This window comes from Vidua macroura, chromosome 15, assembly GCF_024509145.1.
Source record: "Vidua macroura isolate BioBank_ID:100142 chromosome 15, ASM2450914v1, whole genome shotgun sequence".
Lineage (NCBI taxonomy): Eukaryota > Metazoa > Chordata > Aves > Passeriformes > Viduidae > Vidua > Vidua macroura.
This window is the reverse complement of record NC_071585.1, coordinates 18,503,080-18,523,260: the sequence shown is the minus strand read 5'-3', so window position 1 is coordinate 18,523,260 and position 20,181 is coordinate 18,503,080. Positions and strand designations below refer to the sequence as shown.

The following is a 20,181-nucleotide window of genomic DNA, read 5'->3' as shown; positions in this document are numbered from 1 at the left end:
GCGCGGCAGCACCGCGGACAGCAGCAGCACCGCGGGCAGCGCCGGTCACCGCTGCGCCGGGGCCGGGCGGCGCTGCCGCCCGCTGCTCACCGCCCGGGCTGCGGCGCAGTCCCTCCCGCTCCGTCCCCTCGGCCGGCGGCGCCCGTCCCCTGCCCGCCCGCAACGTGCCTGTCCCGGCTCCGCGGGGTCCCCGCCGGCGATGCGGGCGGGCAGCGCGGGGACGGCCGGGGCGCGCGGCCGCGGCTGCCGGGCAGCACCGGGATCCGCTCCCGCTGCCGCCGCTCCTCATCTCCCGGAGCCGGCAGGGAGGGGACCCGCCGCGGGGCGCGGGAGGGAGGAGGAGGGACCGGGGGCGGCTCCGGCGGTGCGGAGGACCCGCTTTACTTGTGGGTCTCTAACGGGGAGAGCCGCGGGCGCGCCGGCACCGCCACCTCGTGTCCGTCCCCGCTGCTGGGCCCGGGCGCTGCGGGCGCGGAGAGAGGAGCCGGCATCCCGGCGGCAGCCGAAACCCAGCGGAGGAGCTGCGGGAGCGGCTCCCCGGAGCACCCCACACTGCCGGGCACCGCGGGAACGGGGCAGCGCAGCCCCGTGCCAGCTCACACCGCTTCTGGGCAAAAATACTCTTCTCGGAATGATAACATAGAGAAAAGAAAGCCTTTTACTCAAAGGTTGACTAAAAGCTTTAGGGTGAAGTCTCCGTGTGATGGAGTCATCATGCAGGGGTAGATTTTGCTGACTGCACTTAAGTTCACAGATTGACAGAATATTCTGAGTTGGAAGCGTCAAGGATCATGGAGCCCAGCTCTTAAGTAAATCCACACGGGAATTGAATCCACAGCCTTGGTGTATTAGCACCAGCTGAGGCTGCAGATACTTCAGTGAGAGTCTTCTGAAAAAATGGCTGTAATCTAAAACAAAAGAGCTAAAAAGAATAATTTTCAAGGCTAAGACAGAAAATCATTACTTATGTACCTACAGACTTTTCAAATTAAATCTGAGAGCTGAACAGTTAATCAAACCCTTGATTTTCACCTTCATTCATTCATTCTGAAGCAACTGCTGCACTCCTGAACAGAGTCTGTCTCTCACTTCAGGATCCTTATTTTCAAAGCAGCAGAATCTGGTGCCACTACAGGGTGTGGTGGTTGTGCCTCAGAAAAGCCCGAGCCCTCTGTCCTGCCCTTGTGCCTCAGCAGAGCAGCTGAGGCAGTGCAGGTCAAGTGCTCCATAACCCCTGCACAGAGGATGTAAAGGTGGGATGTGAGATCATGTTCACTTAAATGTCTTCATTACCTTTTTGAGAGCCTGGTGCAGTCGGTGCAGACAGGATTTAACACCTGCATGACCAGAGGGAATGACAGATGCCTCAGGGAGTGACAGTGCTGTCCCTGTTAAAAGCAGGGAGAATTGCATCAGCTTTTGCAAATATTTCAGTTGTCCATGCTAGTTCATATGCCATTTTAATCTAATTGAAATCCATTTTCATAAAGGCAGGGGTGCCATACTGGCAGGGCTTGAAGAATGCATTCCCTGTCCCCAGTAAGAGCTGGCGGTGCTCAAACCAGCACGGAGGCGTTTGTGATGTCCCCGTGACAACAACCAAGGGCCCGAGGCTGGGGGTGGAGCTGAGCCCGGTGCTGCTGGGGGGCCGGGACACCACAGCGAGTGGGATGTGCAGGTGCTCAGTGAGCGGGGACAGGAGGTATCCACACCTGGGACTCCTGGCAAGCTCTAATGAGCATCAGGCACGGATTCCCTGTGATTAGCCAGTACAGACAGCTCTAAGCTCGAAGTCTTTTTGAAACATTATCATCAGAATTGGCCTTTGAAAAGAACAAAAACCATAGAATTTTAATCACAACAGCTTTAGAAATGCAACTGCACTTTTCAAATAGTAATGAAAGCAATTCAGCACCTGCTTTTATTTCTTCACACAGGGACGTTCCAATCATTTCACTGTAACACAAGTTCCTTTGATGAGATGACTTCAGGAGTAAAAGCATCACGTAATGCTCCTCAGCTAAATACAAGCCAAATCCATCAAAATGCAGCTTGAGAGAGTGAAACTTTAAAATCTGGGCTAAATACACGGTGACCTAAATGTAAAATATGTGTCAGGACCACACCAAGGGGCAACTACAGTTCTGATGGAAGAGAAAAGCAGTATCCATCAAAGGGAGGAGGATGAAGCAGTTCTCACTTCTGACAGATGCCTTCATAACCCTCAGCACAGGCAAGGGAAAATTTAGCCTGAGCTCAAAGTGTATGTTCCAAAAGTCCCAGCATAACTGTGCTGGAAGCCAATCCATGAATGCTGTGACATCATTCACAGGTTTGAGGTCATTCCTTATGACAAAGTGCTAAATTGGCATTTCAGGAAATCATGGAACAACTGACTTTATAGAATTTGGTGGGTGTTAGAAATAGGTGTCTGAAAAGCAGCAGCAATGAGTGCTAGAAAGGAAGGGCAGCGTTACCTGGGCTGGAGTAGCAGTGTGTGTGTGTGTGTGTGTGTGTGTGTGTGTCACCTCCTATCTCCAGAGGAAACACACAGGCTGGAAATTCGAATCAAGTCGCCCACACGTAGTGAGAAATGTGGAAACTGTTTATCAGCAACAACACAAGAGCTTTGAGGTGCCTGGAGAAGGAGCAATTGAAAGTAGAAGAAACTGAAGTAGTAATTCTGAGGGAAAAAATACATCCAAGTTGGATTTTGGACAGAAGATTCCACCTAAAAAGCCACATGAGAACTTTCATCGCTCTGTGTGATCTTTGCACACAATAGTTAAAATAAAAAAAGGAAGAAAGAAGAACAGCACTTCCAGTTCCAGGCTTGCACTTTGATTCAGGAACAACTTCAAGGTGCCACCTAAGGATGGATGAAGAGTCCTTGAGCCCTGTTCCCTGTAACATTCTGTACTTCTCAGCAGGCTGTGTCTGAGTACTGAGCCCAGGCAATGTTTCCCAGGGCAGAACTCCATCTAGCCAGCGAGAAGAGGGCAGATTCTGAGCATGGTGGCATGGCAGGGGAATAAGGAAATGTCTGGACTGAGCCTATCATGAGGGCCAGTGGTCTCCCCAAGAGGCAGAATCGTGTCCTCACTGGTGCTCCCAGACAGGAATGCCAATCCAGCCTCAGCCTGGGAGAACCAATCCCAGACTCCTGCGAGTCCCAGCCCCCTCACCCAGCCACCTCTCCAGCAGGGGTGTATCCTTCCCATCGCCCAGCTCCAGAGACTGAGCTCCCTGCAAGGCAAGCCAGGCAAGAACAAGTGATAGCGAGCTAAATCAGAGATTATCCCCTGATCCAGCAGTGTGAATTACACACAGTGAAATTCTCATCTGCTCAAATCCAGCGGTACGTGCGAATGGGAAGCCCTAACAAATCTTTCACTTTGAAGAAAAAGCATAAAGCAACACTAAATGGCTGAGTGTCCCTGAGAAAGGATCTTCCAGCAAAGAGCGTGAGTGCCATGAAGGCGGGTTTATTCACAGAGCAAAGCATTACACAGATTTGCCCTTGATCTTTTATTCATAACTCAAGTGCAGAATGTATTTTCATCCCAAACAAGCAAAGGGGAAGAGCAGCTTTCCCAGCTGCTCAGGATGTGAGCACAGCCTGGGAGCACGGCTGGAATGGAGACACAACATCGCTTTTTGTCATTGTGTATCACACAGAGAGGGGTCACAGCTCCTGCACAGAAACCCTTTGCTCCTGCTGGCGAACACCAGACCCACAGCACACGCACAGCACAAGGTCTGAGCCTTCCAAAAGCTGACAGTGCGAGGGAATCATGTTCCAGCGATCTCCATATCCATCACTGCACATCAGGGAACATTCCGGAGAATGGCTGATATATGTGTGCTGACAACTCCTTTGGAATTCCATGGCCACTGTTCAACAAAGCAATCTGCCACACAAACAGCCCTGACCCTGCAAGAGAGCCAGCATGTGCAGGCAGGCACAGACTTCATGGACACATGGGCAAGCAAGGATTAAAATCAAACAAAAATCGCTGTTTTCAGCCTCCCCTCAGCAAGGCGCTTCCTTCCTCCCTCTCAAGTTCTGCCACAAGAAGGCCTGTTTCAGCAGACATCTTCCTCCTCCCCCTTTCCCCATCTTCCCATTCCTCCAGAGTTCTTTAAATAATACTTTTATTCTCAGTCTGATTCAAACTATTCTGTTACTAACACTGGTGTAATTAAAGTGTGGGTTTTTTTTAACATTACAGCTAAAACAAAGCTTTGGTAGTATTATCATGACACCAGCACTGTGTAACCCATGTACTAAGCGAGTACTTTTATGAGTACTTTTCTCAGATTGGAGCCATTTCAAGGTCTCTTGCAAATCCAAATTCCCTGTCCAGGTGGTGTTCGAGGCCAGGTGGGGCCTGGAGCAATCTGGGCTATGGATGGGATGAGTTTTAAGGTCCTTTCCACCCCGAAGCAGTGTGGGATTCTGGCACTGTGTGCAGCCGGAGCTGGTGCCTCGGCAAAGGGACGGCGCCTGGTGTTTGGTGTTTGGTGCCTCCAGGCTGCAGCTCCAGGCAGCCCATGGGCTGCCCTTCCCAAAGCATCGGGAAGGAGCAGCTGTGCAGCTGCAGTGCCTGCCCTTCCCTTGAAGCCGCAGGCTGTGTCAGAGCACCCCTGCCCCGGAGGGCTGGGAGTCCCTCCTGTGACTCCCGGCAGCAGTGCTCAGATGCCCGGTGCAGGGAGAGCTCCTCAGTGAAAGCTCGACCTAAGGCGTCAGGAGATTCTAATCATCTAAGCAAACTCAAAGAGATTTCTCGGCAAAGAGCGTTTCCCCCAAAGAGCAGGGCCCAATTACCCAGCCCAGTGCCTGGGGTGCGGGTCTCATTTCCCTGCCCAGTGAGCTGCAGCGAGCCACACAGCTCAGCCGAGGGGCACTGAGCCGCAGCCGTCAGACGCAGCCCGCACACCGTGCAGGTCTTGCATGAACGCTGGCATCTTCTCAGCCTCCAAACACTAATTCTGCTAAAGAGTAAATTTGCACGGAGCAGCTCACGGCACAGTGAGTGATCTCTGTTTTCCGTGGCTCCAATTCTCCGCTGTGCTCCATTCAGCTCTACAAAGTGGCACAGTTCCCACAGCCTGCTCTCGGCAGTGCCACGGCCTCCGCACCATCAGATCTGCTTTGCAGGTGAGGCTTGGAGCAGGGCTGCAATTTAAATACAGTCCTTTCACCGGCAGAATATTACATACACAAGTTTGTAACAATATGACTGTAACTGCGTCCTGAGCCAAAATGAATTAAAAAAAAAAAAAAAAACAAAAAAAACCAAAGGAAAAACATACACATATTTAAACCAGGAACATGGCCTGCATAATCTCATGTGCCCCCACGGCTGGTGCTCGGCTCCAGGAGGCTGCCAGAGCTCCATAATGCACGGGATGGAAACTGGTTCTGGTGTAGTTCTGAACTACACACCCCTTCGGCGAGGGGTAAAACAAGGATAAAGCAGCCGTCCTGACTCAGCTCATTCAGAAGTTCCAGCTGCGCTTCCTCAGCCGGGCTTTTCCCTGACTGCCACCTCAAAGCCCACCCAAGCCAGCAAGGCATGGTCGCTCCTCCCTGTGCTCCGCTCTGGGACATGACAGAGTTAATAAAAACAAATTCTACTTAACAGGCTTCTAAAGGCTGCTAAAATCCTTTTTAATCCCAGCCCTGTTGATAAACAGTGAGTGACTCCAAAAGGAGCCTCTTCACATGAGAGTGTGTTCGCAGTGCCAGTCATGTTTTCCTCAGTTCCCCCGTATTCCCAGGTCCTGCAGCTTATTTGGGAGGGGTGAGCCAACAGGCAGGCTGTAATAAAACAAGAAGCTTCACAGCTCTAGCAAAGCTGCTTTCGTGCGGCCACAGGAAAATGTTTCTTGTGGACGTATGAAAGGGAGCGAAGCCGCTGCACCGGAGCCACACCGACCCCGTGTGGCTGAGCCCGGCCTCGAGAGAGGGCCGGGCTGAGGAGGGGCTGAGGGATGGCCGGGCTGAGAGAGGGCCGGGGCTGAGGGATGGCCGGGCTGAGGGATGGCCGGGCTGAGGAGGGGCTGAGGGATGGCCGGACTGAGGGATGGCCGGAGCTGAGGGATGTCCGGGCTGAGAAAGGGCCGGGGCCGAGGGATGGCCGGGGCTGAGAGAGGGCCGGGGCTGAGGGAAAGCCGGGCTGAGGGATGGCCGGGCTGAGGAGGGGCTGAGGGATGGCCGGGGCTGAGGAGGGGCTGAGGGATGGCCGGGCTGAGGAGGGGCTGAGGGATGGCCGGGCTGAGGAGGGGCTGAGGGATGGCCGGGGCTGAGAGAGGCCGGGTGAGGGATGGCCGGGTGAGGGATGGCCAGGCTGAGGGAAAGCCGGGGCTGAGAAAGGGCCGGGGCTGAGGGATGGCCGGAGCTGAGGGAAAACCGGGCTGAGGGATGGCCGAGCTGAGGAGGGGCTGAGGGAAGGCCGAGGGAGAGTCGGGACTGAGGGATGGCCGGGCTGAGAGAGGGCCGGGTGAGGGAGAGCTGGGGCTGAGGAGGGGCTGAGGGAGGGCCGGGCTGAGGGAGGGCCAAGGAGGAGCTGGGGCTGAGGGAAAGCCGGGGCAGAGGCCGGGCTGAGGAGGAGCCGGGGCTGAGGGAAAGCCGGGGCGGCGGGAGGGCCGGGCTGAGGCGGAGCCGGGACCGGGGCCGGGCTGAGGGAGGGCCGAGGAGGAGCCGGGGCTGAGGGAAAGCCGGGGCTGAGGGAGGGCCGGGCTGAGGCGGAGCCGGGACCGGGGCCGGGCTGAGGGAGGGCCGGGCCGGGGCCGTCCCGTCCCGCGCGTGCGCGGAGCGGCGCGCGGTGTCCCGGAAGTGGAGGCGCGGCCGTGACACGTCGCAGGGGCCGCGGCGGCGGGAGCGGGGCCGGGCCGGGGCCGCAGGTGGGGCCGGGACCCCGGGAGGGAGCGGCACCGGGGAGGGAGCGGCACCGGGGGAGGGAACGGCACCGGGGAGGGAGCGGCACCCCGGGGAGGAGCGGCCGGCAGCGCGGGGCAGAGACGGCGCAGGGAGCGGGGAGCGCGGCCGAGCGGCGGCCGGCGCAGCGCGAGGTCCCGGGCCCGCGGCGGGGCCGAGCGGCGGGAGGGGCAGCGGGCAGAGCCGCGGGCAGAGCCGCGGGCAGAGCCGCGCGGGCCCGGTTCGGCAGCGGCCGGAGCCCGCCTCGCTGGTCTCTTGCAGAGGGGGCGATGTCCGGGTTCGACGGCTTCAACACCGACTTCTTCCAGAGCAGTTACAGCATCGAGGAGCAGGCGCAGCCCTACGACTACAGCGGGCGGCCGTACAGCAAGTAACTCGTGTGCCCTGCCGGGGCTCGGCGTCCCGGGGCTCGGCTGCGGGAGCCCCACATCCTGGCCCGTCCCACCCTGCCACGGCAGGGACACCTCCCGCCGCCCCAGGCTGCTCCCAGCCCTGTCCAGCCCGGCCTGGGGCACTGCCAGGGATCCAGGGGCAGCCACAGCTCTGCCAGGGCCTGCCCAGCCTCCCAGGGAACGATTCCCAATTCCCAATATCCCATCCAGCCCTGCCCTCTGGCAGGGGGAAGGCATTCCCCGTGTCCTGGCACTCCAGGCCATTGTTCAAAGTCCCTCTCCAGCTCTCCTCTAGGCTTCCTAGGGTACTTCTGGGACAGTCTGTGTCTCCAGGAAAGGTTTGGCACATCAGCCAGCTGCTGGTTTCTGGAAATGAGTCCTGGTTGTTCTGTTTGATGGAGAGCTGAACTCACTCTCTGTAAATGGAGATCTGAAGGAATTTTGTGTTCAATTCTCTGCCTGATAGATTTCAGAGCAAGTGTTAGAAGATTGAATGACAAGTTATATGAACAGTCTTAATGATATGAGTGATCTGCATGTCCTTGGGAGTAGAAATACCGCTCTTCTGCAGCTCCATCTCCAGTCACTCACTTGGGAACTAGAAATTAGTGTCACCTAAGTGAGCCTGCCGTGTCCTGGTGACTCCCAGGCTGCAGCAGGGAGGTGTGCTGGGTGTTCCTGGGGCAGGGGGATCCTGGCAGCCCTGTGCACGTCCAGCCTTGGGCTGAGGGCTTTGCTCCCTCCGTGTGATGCCTGAGAGGGACGGAGCAGGGCAGTGCCATCTGTGACCTGAGCAAATGTGCCCCCTGTGCTGGGGCTGGACTCTGCATTTTCCTTCTCTTCCCATAGCTAAAGATTTTGGAAAGGTTTATGGAAATCTCTGTGGTTGGACTTGGGGTAGATTAGTGGCAAGAAGACGTGAAGAGGTGTGCTTAGGGCAGAGGGTGGCTGTGGTTGGGGCTTTTTGTGGAGGACCTGTGGGCTCATGCCGTGGAACTTTTTGAGCCAGAAGGAAGGGTTTGCTGTGACGTACTGACTGGAACAAGCTTTGCCTTGCAGGAGGTGTTTCAACAGCAACTGTGGCTGTGCCCTAACGTGGGGTTGTGCTTTGCAGGCCCTATGGAGGCTACGAGTACCCCCAGCAGGTTGGCTTTGTGCCCCCTGACATGATGCAGCAGCAGCAGCCCTACACGGGGCAGATCTACCAGCCCACACAGGGCTACACTCCAGCCTCAGCACAGTCTTTTTATGGGAGCAACTTTGAGGATGAGCCTCCGCTGCTAGAAGGTATAACTTTGCTGGGGCCTAAATCCACAACTCCTCCTAGTTTGGGGGTAAGTTGGGAGCAGTGTGTGGATTCCCTGCTGCTGGGAGTGCTCAGTGCGTTTGAAATTCTCACTGATCATTTTTTTGAACCTGTATTTTGGCATGTGAAATCCTTGTTCTTGTGTGAACTTCTGCAGTTGGAAATGTGTGCTTTCTTGCTTCACACCAGCTGCTCTGTGGCAGTTAAATCAGTTAACTGGGAGACCTGACTTCATGGCAAAACACTCAATATTCCTCACCTTGCAAGTAATAATTGTAACTGCCCACTTTGTAAAATAAGTGCCTGCAGGTGCTGTGAGTTGGTTCGTGGTTAGAAGGGAATGTTTCATTGCTAACAAGGAATGCTAAACACTGCAGAAATGCCTGTGTGGAGTACAGCCTGTGCAGGGTGCCAGGCTGGATATTCAGCTAAGTCTGCCCTGCTGGGATCAGTTTCCAGCTTATTTCTGTTATTTTTCAGTTCCAAACAACTGAATAAACCGTCACTGTTACAGGCTGGAGAGAAAGGCATCTGTCACACCTGTCACCTGTCCCCAGGCATGATACCTTCCACCCCTGGGCTTTTTTATTAAATATTACTTTATTTACGTAAATAAAACAGGATCAGAGAGCTGGAATGAAATAAAATATTACTTTATTTACATAAATAAAACAGGATCAGGGAGCTGGGCTGAAAGGACCTCTGTGAACCCAGAATTCTGTGCTTGGGCTGTTCCCTGGTCCTTCAGAAGCCACCTGGGCACTTCCCAGCAGCTGAGACCGGGAATGTGTGGAGGCAGCAGGAGGAACAAGGGGAGGGCTCAATTCCCTGGGGCCTGCCACGGATCTGGGGGAGATGGGAAGTGGAGAAGCAGGGAAGACAAAGAGGGGAGCAAGTGGGGCAGCCAGGAAGGGAAGAAGTGAAATCCGTGTTCTGTTCACTTGCAGAATTGGGGATCAATTTCGACCACATCTGGCAGAAAACACTCACGGTGCTGCACCCCCTGAAGGTGGCCGACGGCACCATCATGAACGAGACGGACCTGGCCGGGCCCATGGTGTTCTGCCTGGCCTTTGGGGCCACCCTGCTGCTGGTGAGCACTGCCACGGGCTGCTGGGCACTGCCACGGGCTGCTGGGCACTGCCACGGGCTGCTGGGCACTGCCACGGGCTGCTGGGCACGGCTGTGCTGGGCAGCGTGCCACAGGGTTACCTGCAGGTCTGGGCGTGGGGCCAGGAGAGCTCGTCCTTTTCATGGAGTGTCCTGAGTGGGAAGGGACCCCCGGGAGGATCAGAGTCCAGCTGCTCACCCTGCACAGCACACAAATGTGTGTGTGCATGGCAGAGGTGCTCTCACACTGCTGGGATGGATGAGCTCTGTCACACCGGCTGGGACTTCAGTGTCAGCCCACTCTGGAGCAAACCTGGTTCACACTTTGTGTTGCTCAACGGGCCTGGCACTGCTGGAGCCTGGTCACTTTTTCTAACTGAGCTTAATTGGAATAACTGTGCTTTAATGGCTCATAGATGACAGCAAACAGTGTTCCTTGGCATTGAAAGCTTCAGGGGTTTTAGTCTGTTTTAGCTTTAAATGCTTCAGGCACTGCTTGTCATTTCTGCCTAAAATTTCACATTGCTTTGACAGTTAAAACACACTTTGCTACCAAGGGGCCTTCAAGCCTATTTTAATAAGTAACTTTTATTTATGGAAAGTAGGCCAGTCAAATTAATGAACATGTTTATAATAGATACATTTGAGTGTTCTTTTCCTAAAAATTTAATTCTCCTGTGTGCTTTTTAAAAAAATCCATGGAATGTGGTGAAAGGAAGTGGGCTGAGCCTGGCACAGAGGTTGCAGCAGGTGTGATTGTTTCCTGTGCTGCTGGGGAAGGAGGAGAGCTGGGTCTCTAAGCACTTCCAGTTTGGAAGTTGTTGGAGGGGACAGCCTGGAAGCTGCACAGCCCCTGCAGGGGTGCCTTGGGCAGGTGCTGGAGGGGAAGCAGCAGTCTCAGCCTGGGAAAACCAGGAGATGGCCTGAATCCATGGACATAACCCACAGGTGCTTCCCCTGTGCTTGTGAACAAGCAAAGTTTGGGTTTGGCTCTTTAAAATCTCCCTCAGCTAATCCAGAGTTCACACCCAGTGCTTGGCAGCTCAGCCTCAGCTGTTCCTGGGATTTTTTTATAGTTTTCCTTGTGCCATAACTTTGTGCCTTCTACCACAAATTAAAGGACTTCAGCTCTGGGTTTGTCAAGAGCTTCCTGAACTACAGTTTTGTTGTCTTTACACCTAGTTCTGTAAAGATCATTATTGCAAGTAATCAATCAGCATGAGAAGTCCTTGATTAAACCCTAAACAGTTCCTGGGCTGGGATCAGAGAGCAACAATCAGATCAGAACCTGTTCATTAAGATCCACAGAGTCAGGAGGAATTCCAGGCTCCTGGAGCATGAGGTGTCCTGGGACTCTGGGGGGGAAACACTGACTCTGGGGGGGAAACACTCCCTGTGGGATGGGAGTGGGGGAGCTGGGGCTGGGGGACAGTGCCTGTGTCCACCCCTGCTGTGTTCCAGGGTGGATAGATCTGCTCCCTGTGCTGGATCCATCCTGACCCTAATCCTGTGCTGGATCCATCCTGACCCCATCCTGTGCTGGATCCATCCTGACCCTAATCCTGTGCTGGATCCATCCTGACCCCAGTCCTGTGCTGGATCCATCCTGACTCCATCCTGTGCTGGATCCATCCTGACCCCAGTTCTGTGCTGGATCCATCCTGACCCCATCCTGTGCTGGATCCATCCTGACTCCATCCTGTACTGGATCCATCCTGACCCCAGTCCTGTGCTGGATCCATCCTGACCCCAGTCCTGTGCTGGATCCATCCTGACCCCAGTCCTGTGCTGGATCCATCCTGACCCCAGTCCTGTGCTGGATCCATCCTGACTCCATCCTGTGCTGGATCCATCCTGACCCCAGTTCTGTGCTGGATCCATCCTGACCCCCATCTCAATCTCTATCCTGACCCCATGCTGACCCCGTGCTGTGCTGGTTCCATCCTGACCACTATCCCAACCCCTATCCTGACCCCCAATCCCACGCCGGCCCCACGCTGACCCTGTGCTGGGCTGGTTCCATCCCGACCCCATCCCGTGCTGGTTCCATCCCAACCCCTATCCTGACCCCCAATCCCACATGGACCCCATGCTGACCCCGTGCTGTGCTGGTTCCATCCTGACCCCTATCCTGACCCCCAGTCCCACGCTGACCCCATCCCGACCCCATCCCATGCTGGTTCCATCCTGACCCCCATCCTGACCCCCATCCTGACCCCCAGTCCCACGCCGGCCCCATGCTGACCCCGTGCTGTGCTGATTCCATCCTGACCCCCATCCTGACCCCCAGTCCCACACCAACCCCATGCTGACCCCGTGCTGTGCCCGCTGCAGGCTGGCAAGATCCAGTTTGGGTACGTGTACGGGATCAGCGCCATCGGCTGCCTGGGCATGTTCTGCCTGCTGAACCTGATGAGCATGACCGGCGTGTCCTTCGGCTGCGTGGCCAGCGTGCTGGGCTACTGCCTGCTGCCCATGATCCTGCTCTCCTCCTTCGCCATCGTCTTCTCGCTGCAGTAAGTGCTGCCTCTCGCCCCTGGGCCACGCATTCCTCCTCAGATGGGGAGGGAGGTCACTGAGAGGAGATTCCACGTGCGGTGCTGGAGCTCTGTGTCCTTCCAGGATGATGGGAATCTTCAGTTAGGGCAAGAATTAATTGTCAATGGCTTCAGGTATTTACTGGGGAAAAGGGGGTGAATCCTGGCTTTACCTCTAAGTCATTAAACAGCTTTTGAATTGTAGACTCCAAGAGCAATCTCAGGCTTGTTTTCAGCCAGCTCTGAATCTGACAGGTCTCAGCACCTGTAAAGTCTGAAAATAATTATTATTGAAGACACAAATTAGGATTTTACAAATACAAGAAAATGAGAATGATTCCTTTTGGCTCTGCAAATTTAGGGACTGAAAAGAAACAGCTTGGCACAGTTCTTCTACTCACTGCTTTGAAATTTTCATATGCATAGAGTTAATCTTGAGGGGGCTTTCTACCGTCATAACTGACTGACATTGTTCTAAAATTCTAGAATCCCAGAATGGTTTGGGTTGGAAAAGCCCACCCAGTGCCACCCCTGCCATGGCAGGGACACCTCCCACTGTCCTGGCTGCTCCAGCCCTGTCCAGCCTGGCCTTGGGCACTGCCAGGGATCCAGGGGCAGCCCCAGCTGCTCTGGCACCCTGTGCCAGAGCTTTCCCAGTGCTTTTAGTGGGAATATTTCACTTAATGCCAAATGCTGAAATTCGAGCCAGAACCTGCACAAGGATGAGTTGGATGAGTCCAGGTGTGACTCCTGCAGGTGGATACACACAGGGCTCTCAGGAATTCTGTTCTTCCTGCCTTTCCAGGGGGATGATGGGGATTATTCTCACGGCTGGAATTATTGGCTGGTGCAGCTTTTCTGCTTCCAAGATCTTTATCTCTGCCTTAGCCATGGAGGGCCAGCAGCTGCTCGTGGCCTATCCCTGCGCGTTGCTCTACGGAGTCTTCGCCCTCATCTCCGTCTTCTGAACAGACTCTGGGGGACGCCAGGGGCCAAAAGGAAAATCCCAGCTTGGAACATGGACTTGGACCACAAACAGCTGCAAACAACTGTCTCGTGTTGCTATCATGAAACTTAGACCTGTTTGAATCACCTGGAACAATGGAAAATGTCTCGTGTTCACTTTTTTAGGACCTTGAATACTGTTTTCAATGACCTGGAGAGTCCAGAGCTTTAATATGTGTTCATGCTTATCAAGTTCCTGTGATTTCTTTCCCATTCCTAGATATTTAGGAAAAGTAACTTTTGGTTGTTTATTTGAGGGTTGTGATTTTTGTTCATGTTTTGTTTTGTTTTGTAGGGGAGGGGGAAAGGTTGCAGTTACAAATTGGTAGATTTTTATCCAAAACAGTTAAAGGAGCTGCCGTGGATTTGGGGGACTCTGGATAAATCTGCAGGAAAGAAGAACCTGTTTCCTGACCCCTCTCACCAAAAATGCACAAATGAACAAAAGTAATTAGAGCATTTCCTGTATTTTAACCAATATCTTCCTAAGCTCTCCAGTCTCAATTATTTGTTCATTTGCTGTGAAAGTATTTCAGGATTTGAGATACTTAAATTACGAAGTAGAAAACAGATGCTTAAAAGTGAAAGGGATCTGTGATTCTGTCACACTTGAAACATGACCACATTGGGGTGTCTGTAGCTTTATGTTAACTGGGGTTTCTGAAGGATGTGGGCAGAGGTTCCTTCCCTCACGGTGCACATTCTGCTGGATGGATGAAGAGGAATCTCTCTCACAGTGCTTCCAAGGAAAACACCATTTGGAAAACGTTATGCTTGTCAGTATTGTAGTTATTGTAAAATAATTTAAGGCATATTGATTAAATTTTCCTTAAATTTTGAAAAAGGTGTTTGATTTTCCTAACCTTTATTTTTGATGTTCAGTTACTAAAAAAGAAACTTTCATGCTGAAACAAAATCACATTTAAAATTGAATTCGTTGGGTGGATTTGGTGTTTGCTACAGTGAGTGAAGAGCAGGAGGGAGCTCCTGTCCTGTGTCTGTGCAGATCAATAGCATTGATTGCCAGTGAGCCAAATGAAACACAGTTCTAGGACATAGAAGAGCTCCCTCAGCTGCTTGAGCAAGCCAGGTTCTAACACTAATACTGTACTTTGAGAGCAGCTAATTCAGCTTATCCTGCACATTCCAGAGGGGAAGTTCTTAAAGCCTTGCAGTGATTCCATAGGTACCTTCCAGGGTGATCACCTGGGTATTAAAATACTATAAATAATGTTTTCTTTCACCACAGCATGAGCAAACTTGAGTGCACAGGAAGAACAGCTCAGCCCTGGCAATAGAGCTGCTGAGTTTGGAGAAACCATAGGAAAAGGGATTTATTTAGATTTAAATGCTTACAAAGTCAGCAGTGGAGGACGCTGCACGTTCTACTCCAGCAGTGAGGGCTGACCAGGAGTTTCCTCTGCACAGACTTTAGCAGTTTGTAACTGAATTTCTAAGTGGTCTCTGGGGAGCAGAGAGAACAGATGAGAGCAGGAGGTCAAACACTTGACTTCATGGAGGACTTGATAAAGACCAGTGTTATGTCCAGAGTGGTTGTCTTAAAGATCCCAAACTTCTGGTTCAGTAATTAATGTGATTGCCTTGACTCTTTATTGCCTTTCCAAAATCAATCCCATCGATTTCCCATAATGAAGTTTTGTCCTAGTTCTTGCTTCAATTTCAGTTACATTTCAGATCATTCAATCTCCCCGTCCCATAGAATGTCAGGATTGGAGGCTGCAGTTCTGCACTCCCACATTTGCCTTTCTCAGTTGGTAGGACTTTCCTTTCCACGTCTGAACTTCCCCCACAGTCTGTTCCCCCACCCTTCTCACCTGGGTTCAGATGCAGTGCCAGCACTTTATCCTGCTTTGGCTCTCTTTGTGCTGCTCAGCTTAAAGCACTGGGACAAATGCTGGAGTTGCCTTTTCAAACCCACTTTTGTTACTCCCCAATCTTGAAACGATGCCCTGCCCTGCAAGAGCTGTGAGTTTCCTTTCCCAGCTTGTCCGTGGTCACCCCAGGCTGTTGATGGTGTGACAGTGGCTCTGTCTTTCGGGTTCTTGTGCTGCGAGGCAGCTGCTGCCCCCGCTTCTCTTTGCTTCTGTTCTGTTCCTGTACCAGCAAATTCCTGTGCCAGCCCCGTGCTTTTAATGTGCTGCCACCCCCTGTGGGTCTGGAATAGCCTGAGGCCTGGCTGCAGGGATAGCTCTGGAACGTTCCACTGGGCTCTCTGTGCTGGAGGAGCCGGCGCTGAGCCGGGACTGTGCCCTGTGGGCGAGGGCTGGCCCAGCCCAGGGAGGGCTCGCCTGCTGCTGCTCCCGCGGGGCCCCGGTTCTGCAGCAGCAGCGACCGAGCTTTGCTCCTGGCTCTAGGGACTGGGGGAGTTAAAGAACTGCCCGAGCTTTGGCACCGCAGCCCGGCTGCTGCCCAGACACGGGTTAAAGCCGGAGCACCGGTCCCGAGCCCCCCGCGTCCCCCCGGGCTGCCCGGCGCTGTCGCGGCGCTGCTGCGGAGCCGGGCGCTGCTGTTTGCAGCCTCTCCGCTGGGTGGGCGTGCAGGACTCCCGATGTGCTCCCGGAGCCGGGCACCGACCCCGGCACGGCCGGGGAAAAGCCCTCCCGGATCGAGTCCCGGCTGTGCCGGACCCCCGCCCTGTCCCCAGCGCAGGGCACCGAGTGCCACGGCCAGGAATTCCTTGGGCGCCTCCAGGGGTGGGATCCAAGGCTCCCTGCCGGTGTTTAGCCACCTTCTCCACGCAGAAACTCCTGCTGGATCCAGGTCCGTGCAATGGTGCGCTGCGAACACCCGAGCGCCGCGATCTCGCCGCTGCGCTCACAGCGGCTGCTGGGCGGCGGCGGGACTCGGGAAGCCTTTCCCTCCTCCCGCTCTCCCTGCTGGTGTCCCACATCAACAGCAGGGCCATTCCCCGTGCTCACAGCACCGACCCAGCTGCCCTCTGTCCCTGGCAGGGAAGGGATCCCTTCCAGCCCTGATGGGGATGCTGCAGTGCCCGGGATCCCTCCCGGGAGGGGGGAACCTTTGCTGTGCCTCATTCCTTGGATAACAGGGAATAGTTCCGAGGGGATTTCAGCATCTTCAGTCAGAATGCATTGATACAGTCACGTGTCTGCACAGTCAAGATGACAGTCCTAACACCATGGGGTAGTTTATTTCCAGTCATTTATTTAATTATCTGCTTTAAATATCAAAGTGTGTGTGGGGGTTTTGTTGGTTTTTAATTGCATGGGCCTCTCCTCATTTCACTTCTTCATCCCTGGTGATTTCCCTGTCATTGCTGGATATGCCATCAGAATTAAGTTTCCAGTGTGCATATTGACAAAAGAGAAGATAATAATTACAATAATTACAAATGATTGATCAGTGCAATCACTGATCATTGGATTAATTCTTCCCTCCTTCCCACCACTGTTAATTCAGAATAAATTTGCAGCAATCAAGAGATCTTCACTTGTGTGCTGATGATCTTCATGTTCTGCCTGAGCTTTAACTGAGCTTAAAAGGCCTGATTCTGCCTCAAATCTATTCTTAGAGTTGTTTCAGACCTGAATGTAGAGCTTGAATTTGAAGATGATCCTCCTGCCTACATCTAGCTGGGATTAGTTCCCCACCCAGTCAGTGCTTCCACTAACGAGCCCCATTCCCGGTGGGGTGGGGTGGCCGTGCCGGGATGGAGCTGGTGGATGGAATGGGATTGCATCCCCCCCACCCCTCAGAGCCACTGCAGGACTCAGGGGTTTGTCTAGAGGGTGCCAGGAGGAAATAAAGCCCCAGGGCTGGCACCTGGGGGAGAACTCAGCGAGCACAGGGAGCTGTGGGGTCACCCAGACCACAGAGCCAGTCTCCTGTGGGGGAACAGCAGGGTTTGCCTTCAGCTCTCTCCCTGCTTCTGCCTCTGCACATTCCCTGTCTGCTCCCCTGGCTGCTGAGCAGGTGATGGAATAACCACGGACTCCCTTTCTTGGGCCTTCATTGTTTTCAAACAAACACAGGCACAATTCTGGACACTGGAGGAAAGGCAGCAAAGCTGAGTTTTGGACCTGTAAAGTGCTGGCAGCAGCGAGATAACACCCATTAAACCCATCAGGCTGGAGCTCGAAACCTCTGCAGTTTACCCAGTAATCTGTCTGGAAGGCTGTTCTAAGGGAGCTTTTTCCATGGAAACCTGCAGTGTGATCCCCCAAACAACTCAGTGCTTCTGCCGTCGCCGGGCTCGTGTTTAGATCCCACCCAGCTCTGTTGGCCTGGTTGCCATGGCCCCGTTTTCCCTCCAGACCCCGCTGGATGGAGCCCTGCAGGGAGCTGGGGCCGGGCTGTGCCCGTTCCGTGGGGAACGAGCCGGGCAGGGATGGGCTGGAGGTGCAGGAACGCTGCCAGCCCCTGCCCAGCCCCTGCCCAGCCCCTGCCCAGCCCCTGCCCAGCCCCTCTCCCTGCAGAGCAGCTCACAAAGGTGTTGGTTAATTATTGTTATAATTTCTGCATGACAGACGGAGGACTGGGAGAAGGGGAATGTTTGCTGGGAGGTCACGGAGCAGGACCCTGGCCCAGGCCCCAGTCTGCTGGGAAAACCACCCCAGCACAGCAGTTTGTCTTTACCTTCTGCTCGTCAATCCCGTTATCAGCAATTTACCTGCATCATTCTCTGAACCAGCAATTTCTGACGGCTTTTTTCTTGCTGTGGTTCTCGATGCTTCTCACTGGTTCCAGGCTTTGCTTCAGCACATCTCCAGAGGGATTCTCCAGAGCACAGATCTGTAGGGCAGATGTCCATAGATGTGTAACTCACCCCAGGCTTTACAGACGGGCTCTTTCCCCACCTTAAAGCCATCCTGCCAGCTGGGGCACCCCCTGTGCCCGAGAAGGAACCCCTGGGAACCCCTGCGGGGCAGGAGGGGACACGGGGCCGGGAGCAGGGACAGCCCGGGCACTGGGGGGAACGGGCAGGACCCGGAGCCCTCCCGGGGCCGCAGGGTCAGCAGTGCCCGGCCAGCGGGCAGCAGAGCCTGGCCACGCCGGGCCCGCAGGGCTGGCCACGCTGGCCACACAGCGGACGGTGTGGGCCATCGGCTTTCCCTGAGCTGGTGGCCAAAGAGCACGGGCAGAACATCCCCGGCCCCGGGGCGGCTGCAGCCGGCCAGGCAGCACCGCCCGTGAGCCGAGCCCTTCCAGAGCCGCTCCTTGGCTGATCCTGCCCTCCCGAACATTCCAAGGGCGGGAGGAGCAAACGCAGCCCAGGCTGAGGACGGGGCAGCGGCGGGGTCACGGCTCCGGGGCCAGCTCCGAGCGGCCCTGCGGGGGCACGGACCGGCCAGGGCCACCAAAGCTGGGGACAGAGCTGGGAGGCCAGCGCTGGGTGCCGCTAGATGGCAACCGGCGCCTTCCGATGGGCGCATCCCGGCCGGAGCGTGCCAGGAGCGCCCGGGCCGCGGGATGCCGCGGGATGCCGCGGGATGCTGCGGGATGTTGTGGGATGTTGTGGGATGCCGCGGGATGCTGCGGGATGCCGTGGGATGCTGCGGGATGCCGTGGGATGTTGTGGGATGCCGCGGGATGCTGCGGGATGCTGTGGGATGCCGCGGGATGCTGTGGGATGCTGCGGGATGCTGCGGGATGCTGTGGGATGCTGCGGGATGCTGTGGGATGCCGCGGGATGTTGTGGGATGCTGTGGGATGTTGCGGGATGCTGCGGGATGCTGTGGGATGTTGCGGGATGCTGCGGGATGCTGCGGGATGCTGTGGGATGCCGTGGGATGCTGCGGGTGCGACCGCTCCCGGCTGCGGGCCTTGTCCGGGCATTGCCCGCGGTGCCAGCGCCGCAGCGGGGCCAGGAGCCGGGCAGGAGCCGGTCCCAGAGCTGGTCCAGGGGCTGGTCCCAGAGCCGGTCCCAGAGCTCGCCCAGGAGCCGGTCCCAGAGCTGGCCCCGGAGCTGTTCCTGCAGCCCTGCCTTGCCCTCGCTGGTCCATTCTCAGCAGAATCCGTTCCCTGCTGCCAGGCTCGCAGCAGGGCCAGGGAGCCGCAGGGGGGGACAGGAGCTGGGAGGGCACCGAGGCAGAGCCCCCGCTCAGCAGGGCTGGGGACAGCCCAGCAAACACAGCCAGAGCTGGGGCTGCTTTTGGGTGCTCCCTGCTGACGTGGTTGAGACATTTGATATGTCAGAGCCTACGAGAGAAACCCTGCCTTTGATCTGTGAATTATCCAGAGGTTCCCCCCGATCCACGGAACCCACAGAATCACTGGGTTGGAAGAGACCTTCAAGATCATCAAGTCCAACCCATGCCCCGACTCCTCAACTGATGCAGGGATTCATTTGTAAAGAAAAGGAAGGAACGGTTGGCATTTTCTGTGCCTGCTGAGCCAGCCCAGCGGTGACTCTGGGTCCCCAGAGGGTCACCGGGGTCTGATCCCAGAGCCTGCAGCCAGCTCGGTGCCAGCCCGGGGGCACAGGGCGTGTGTGCCCCCAGCTCCTCCTCGTCCTCCCACAGAAGCTCCAATCCCTCTGCAGCCATGCTAAAAAAGCCAGGAAGGGGTGGAGAGGATAATGGGTCCTGGCCAACTGCCACTACCCTGAGCAGGGAAAAGTTACTGGCAGTTCTAGTGACCTCCACAGCCATTTAACCAGCTACACTTAATTATGCTGAGTAATATAAAAAATTCCTTATATTCTGCAAGCAAATTCTTCCTTGGTCGATGGAAAACAGAAATCCAGCAAAGCAGGAAAATGCCTGTGCCTGACAGCACTGCCTTATAATCTATTTTTAACTGAATTTCTCCATCTCCTTTGTAAAGAAATAACACTTCTTCATTGCCTCAGGCCATAATTAATGTGCCACAACTCAAGTCCAAGAGACATATAAAACCAGACTTTAA

At 55.0% G+C, this 20,181-nt stretch overlaps 1 protein-coding gene and 1 long non-coding RNA gene across 2 annotated transcripts; one reads left to right on the top strand and one right to left on the bottom strand.

The window, feature by feature from the left end:
• Window positions 1–641: 641 nt before the first annotated feature.
• Window positions 642–6,107, bottom strand: LOC128814807 (uncharacterized). The gene is made up of 4 exons (XR_008439482.1): window positions 1,916–6,107; window positions 1,713–1,823; window positions 1,294–1,388; window positions 642–908 (listed from the first exon to the last, which is right to left on the bottom strand). It is a non-coding gene; the product is annotated as an uncharacterized LOC128814807 (long non-coding RNA).
• A 705-nt stretch (window positions 6,108–6,812) lies between these two features.
• YIPF5 (Yip1 domain family member 5) lies at window positions 6,813–14,137 on the top strand. Its single transcript, XM_053991043.1, has 6 exons — window positions 6,813–6,909; window positions 7,205–7,313; window positions 8,450–8,622; window positions 9,589–9,734; window positions 12,086–12,267; window positions 13,094–14,137. The coding sequence occupies exons 2-6, from the start codon at window positions 7,213–7,215 to the stop codon at window positions 13,254–13,256; spliced, it is 765 nt and encodes a 254-aa protein (XP_053847018.1). The 5' UTR covers window positions 6,813–6,909; window positions 7,205–7,212; the 3' UTR covers window positions 13,257–14,137.
• Window positions 14,138–20,181: the final 6,044 nt, after the last annotated feature.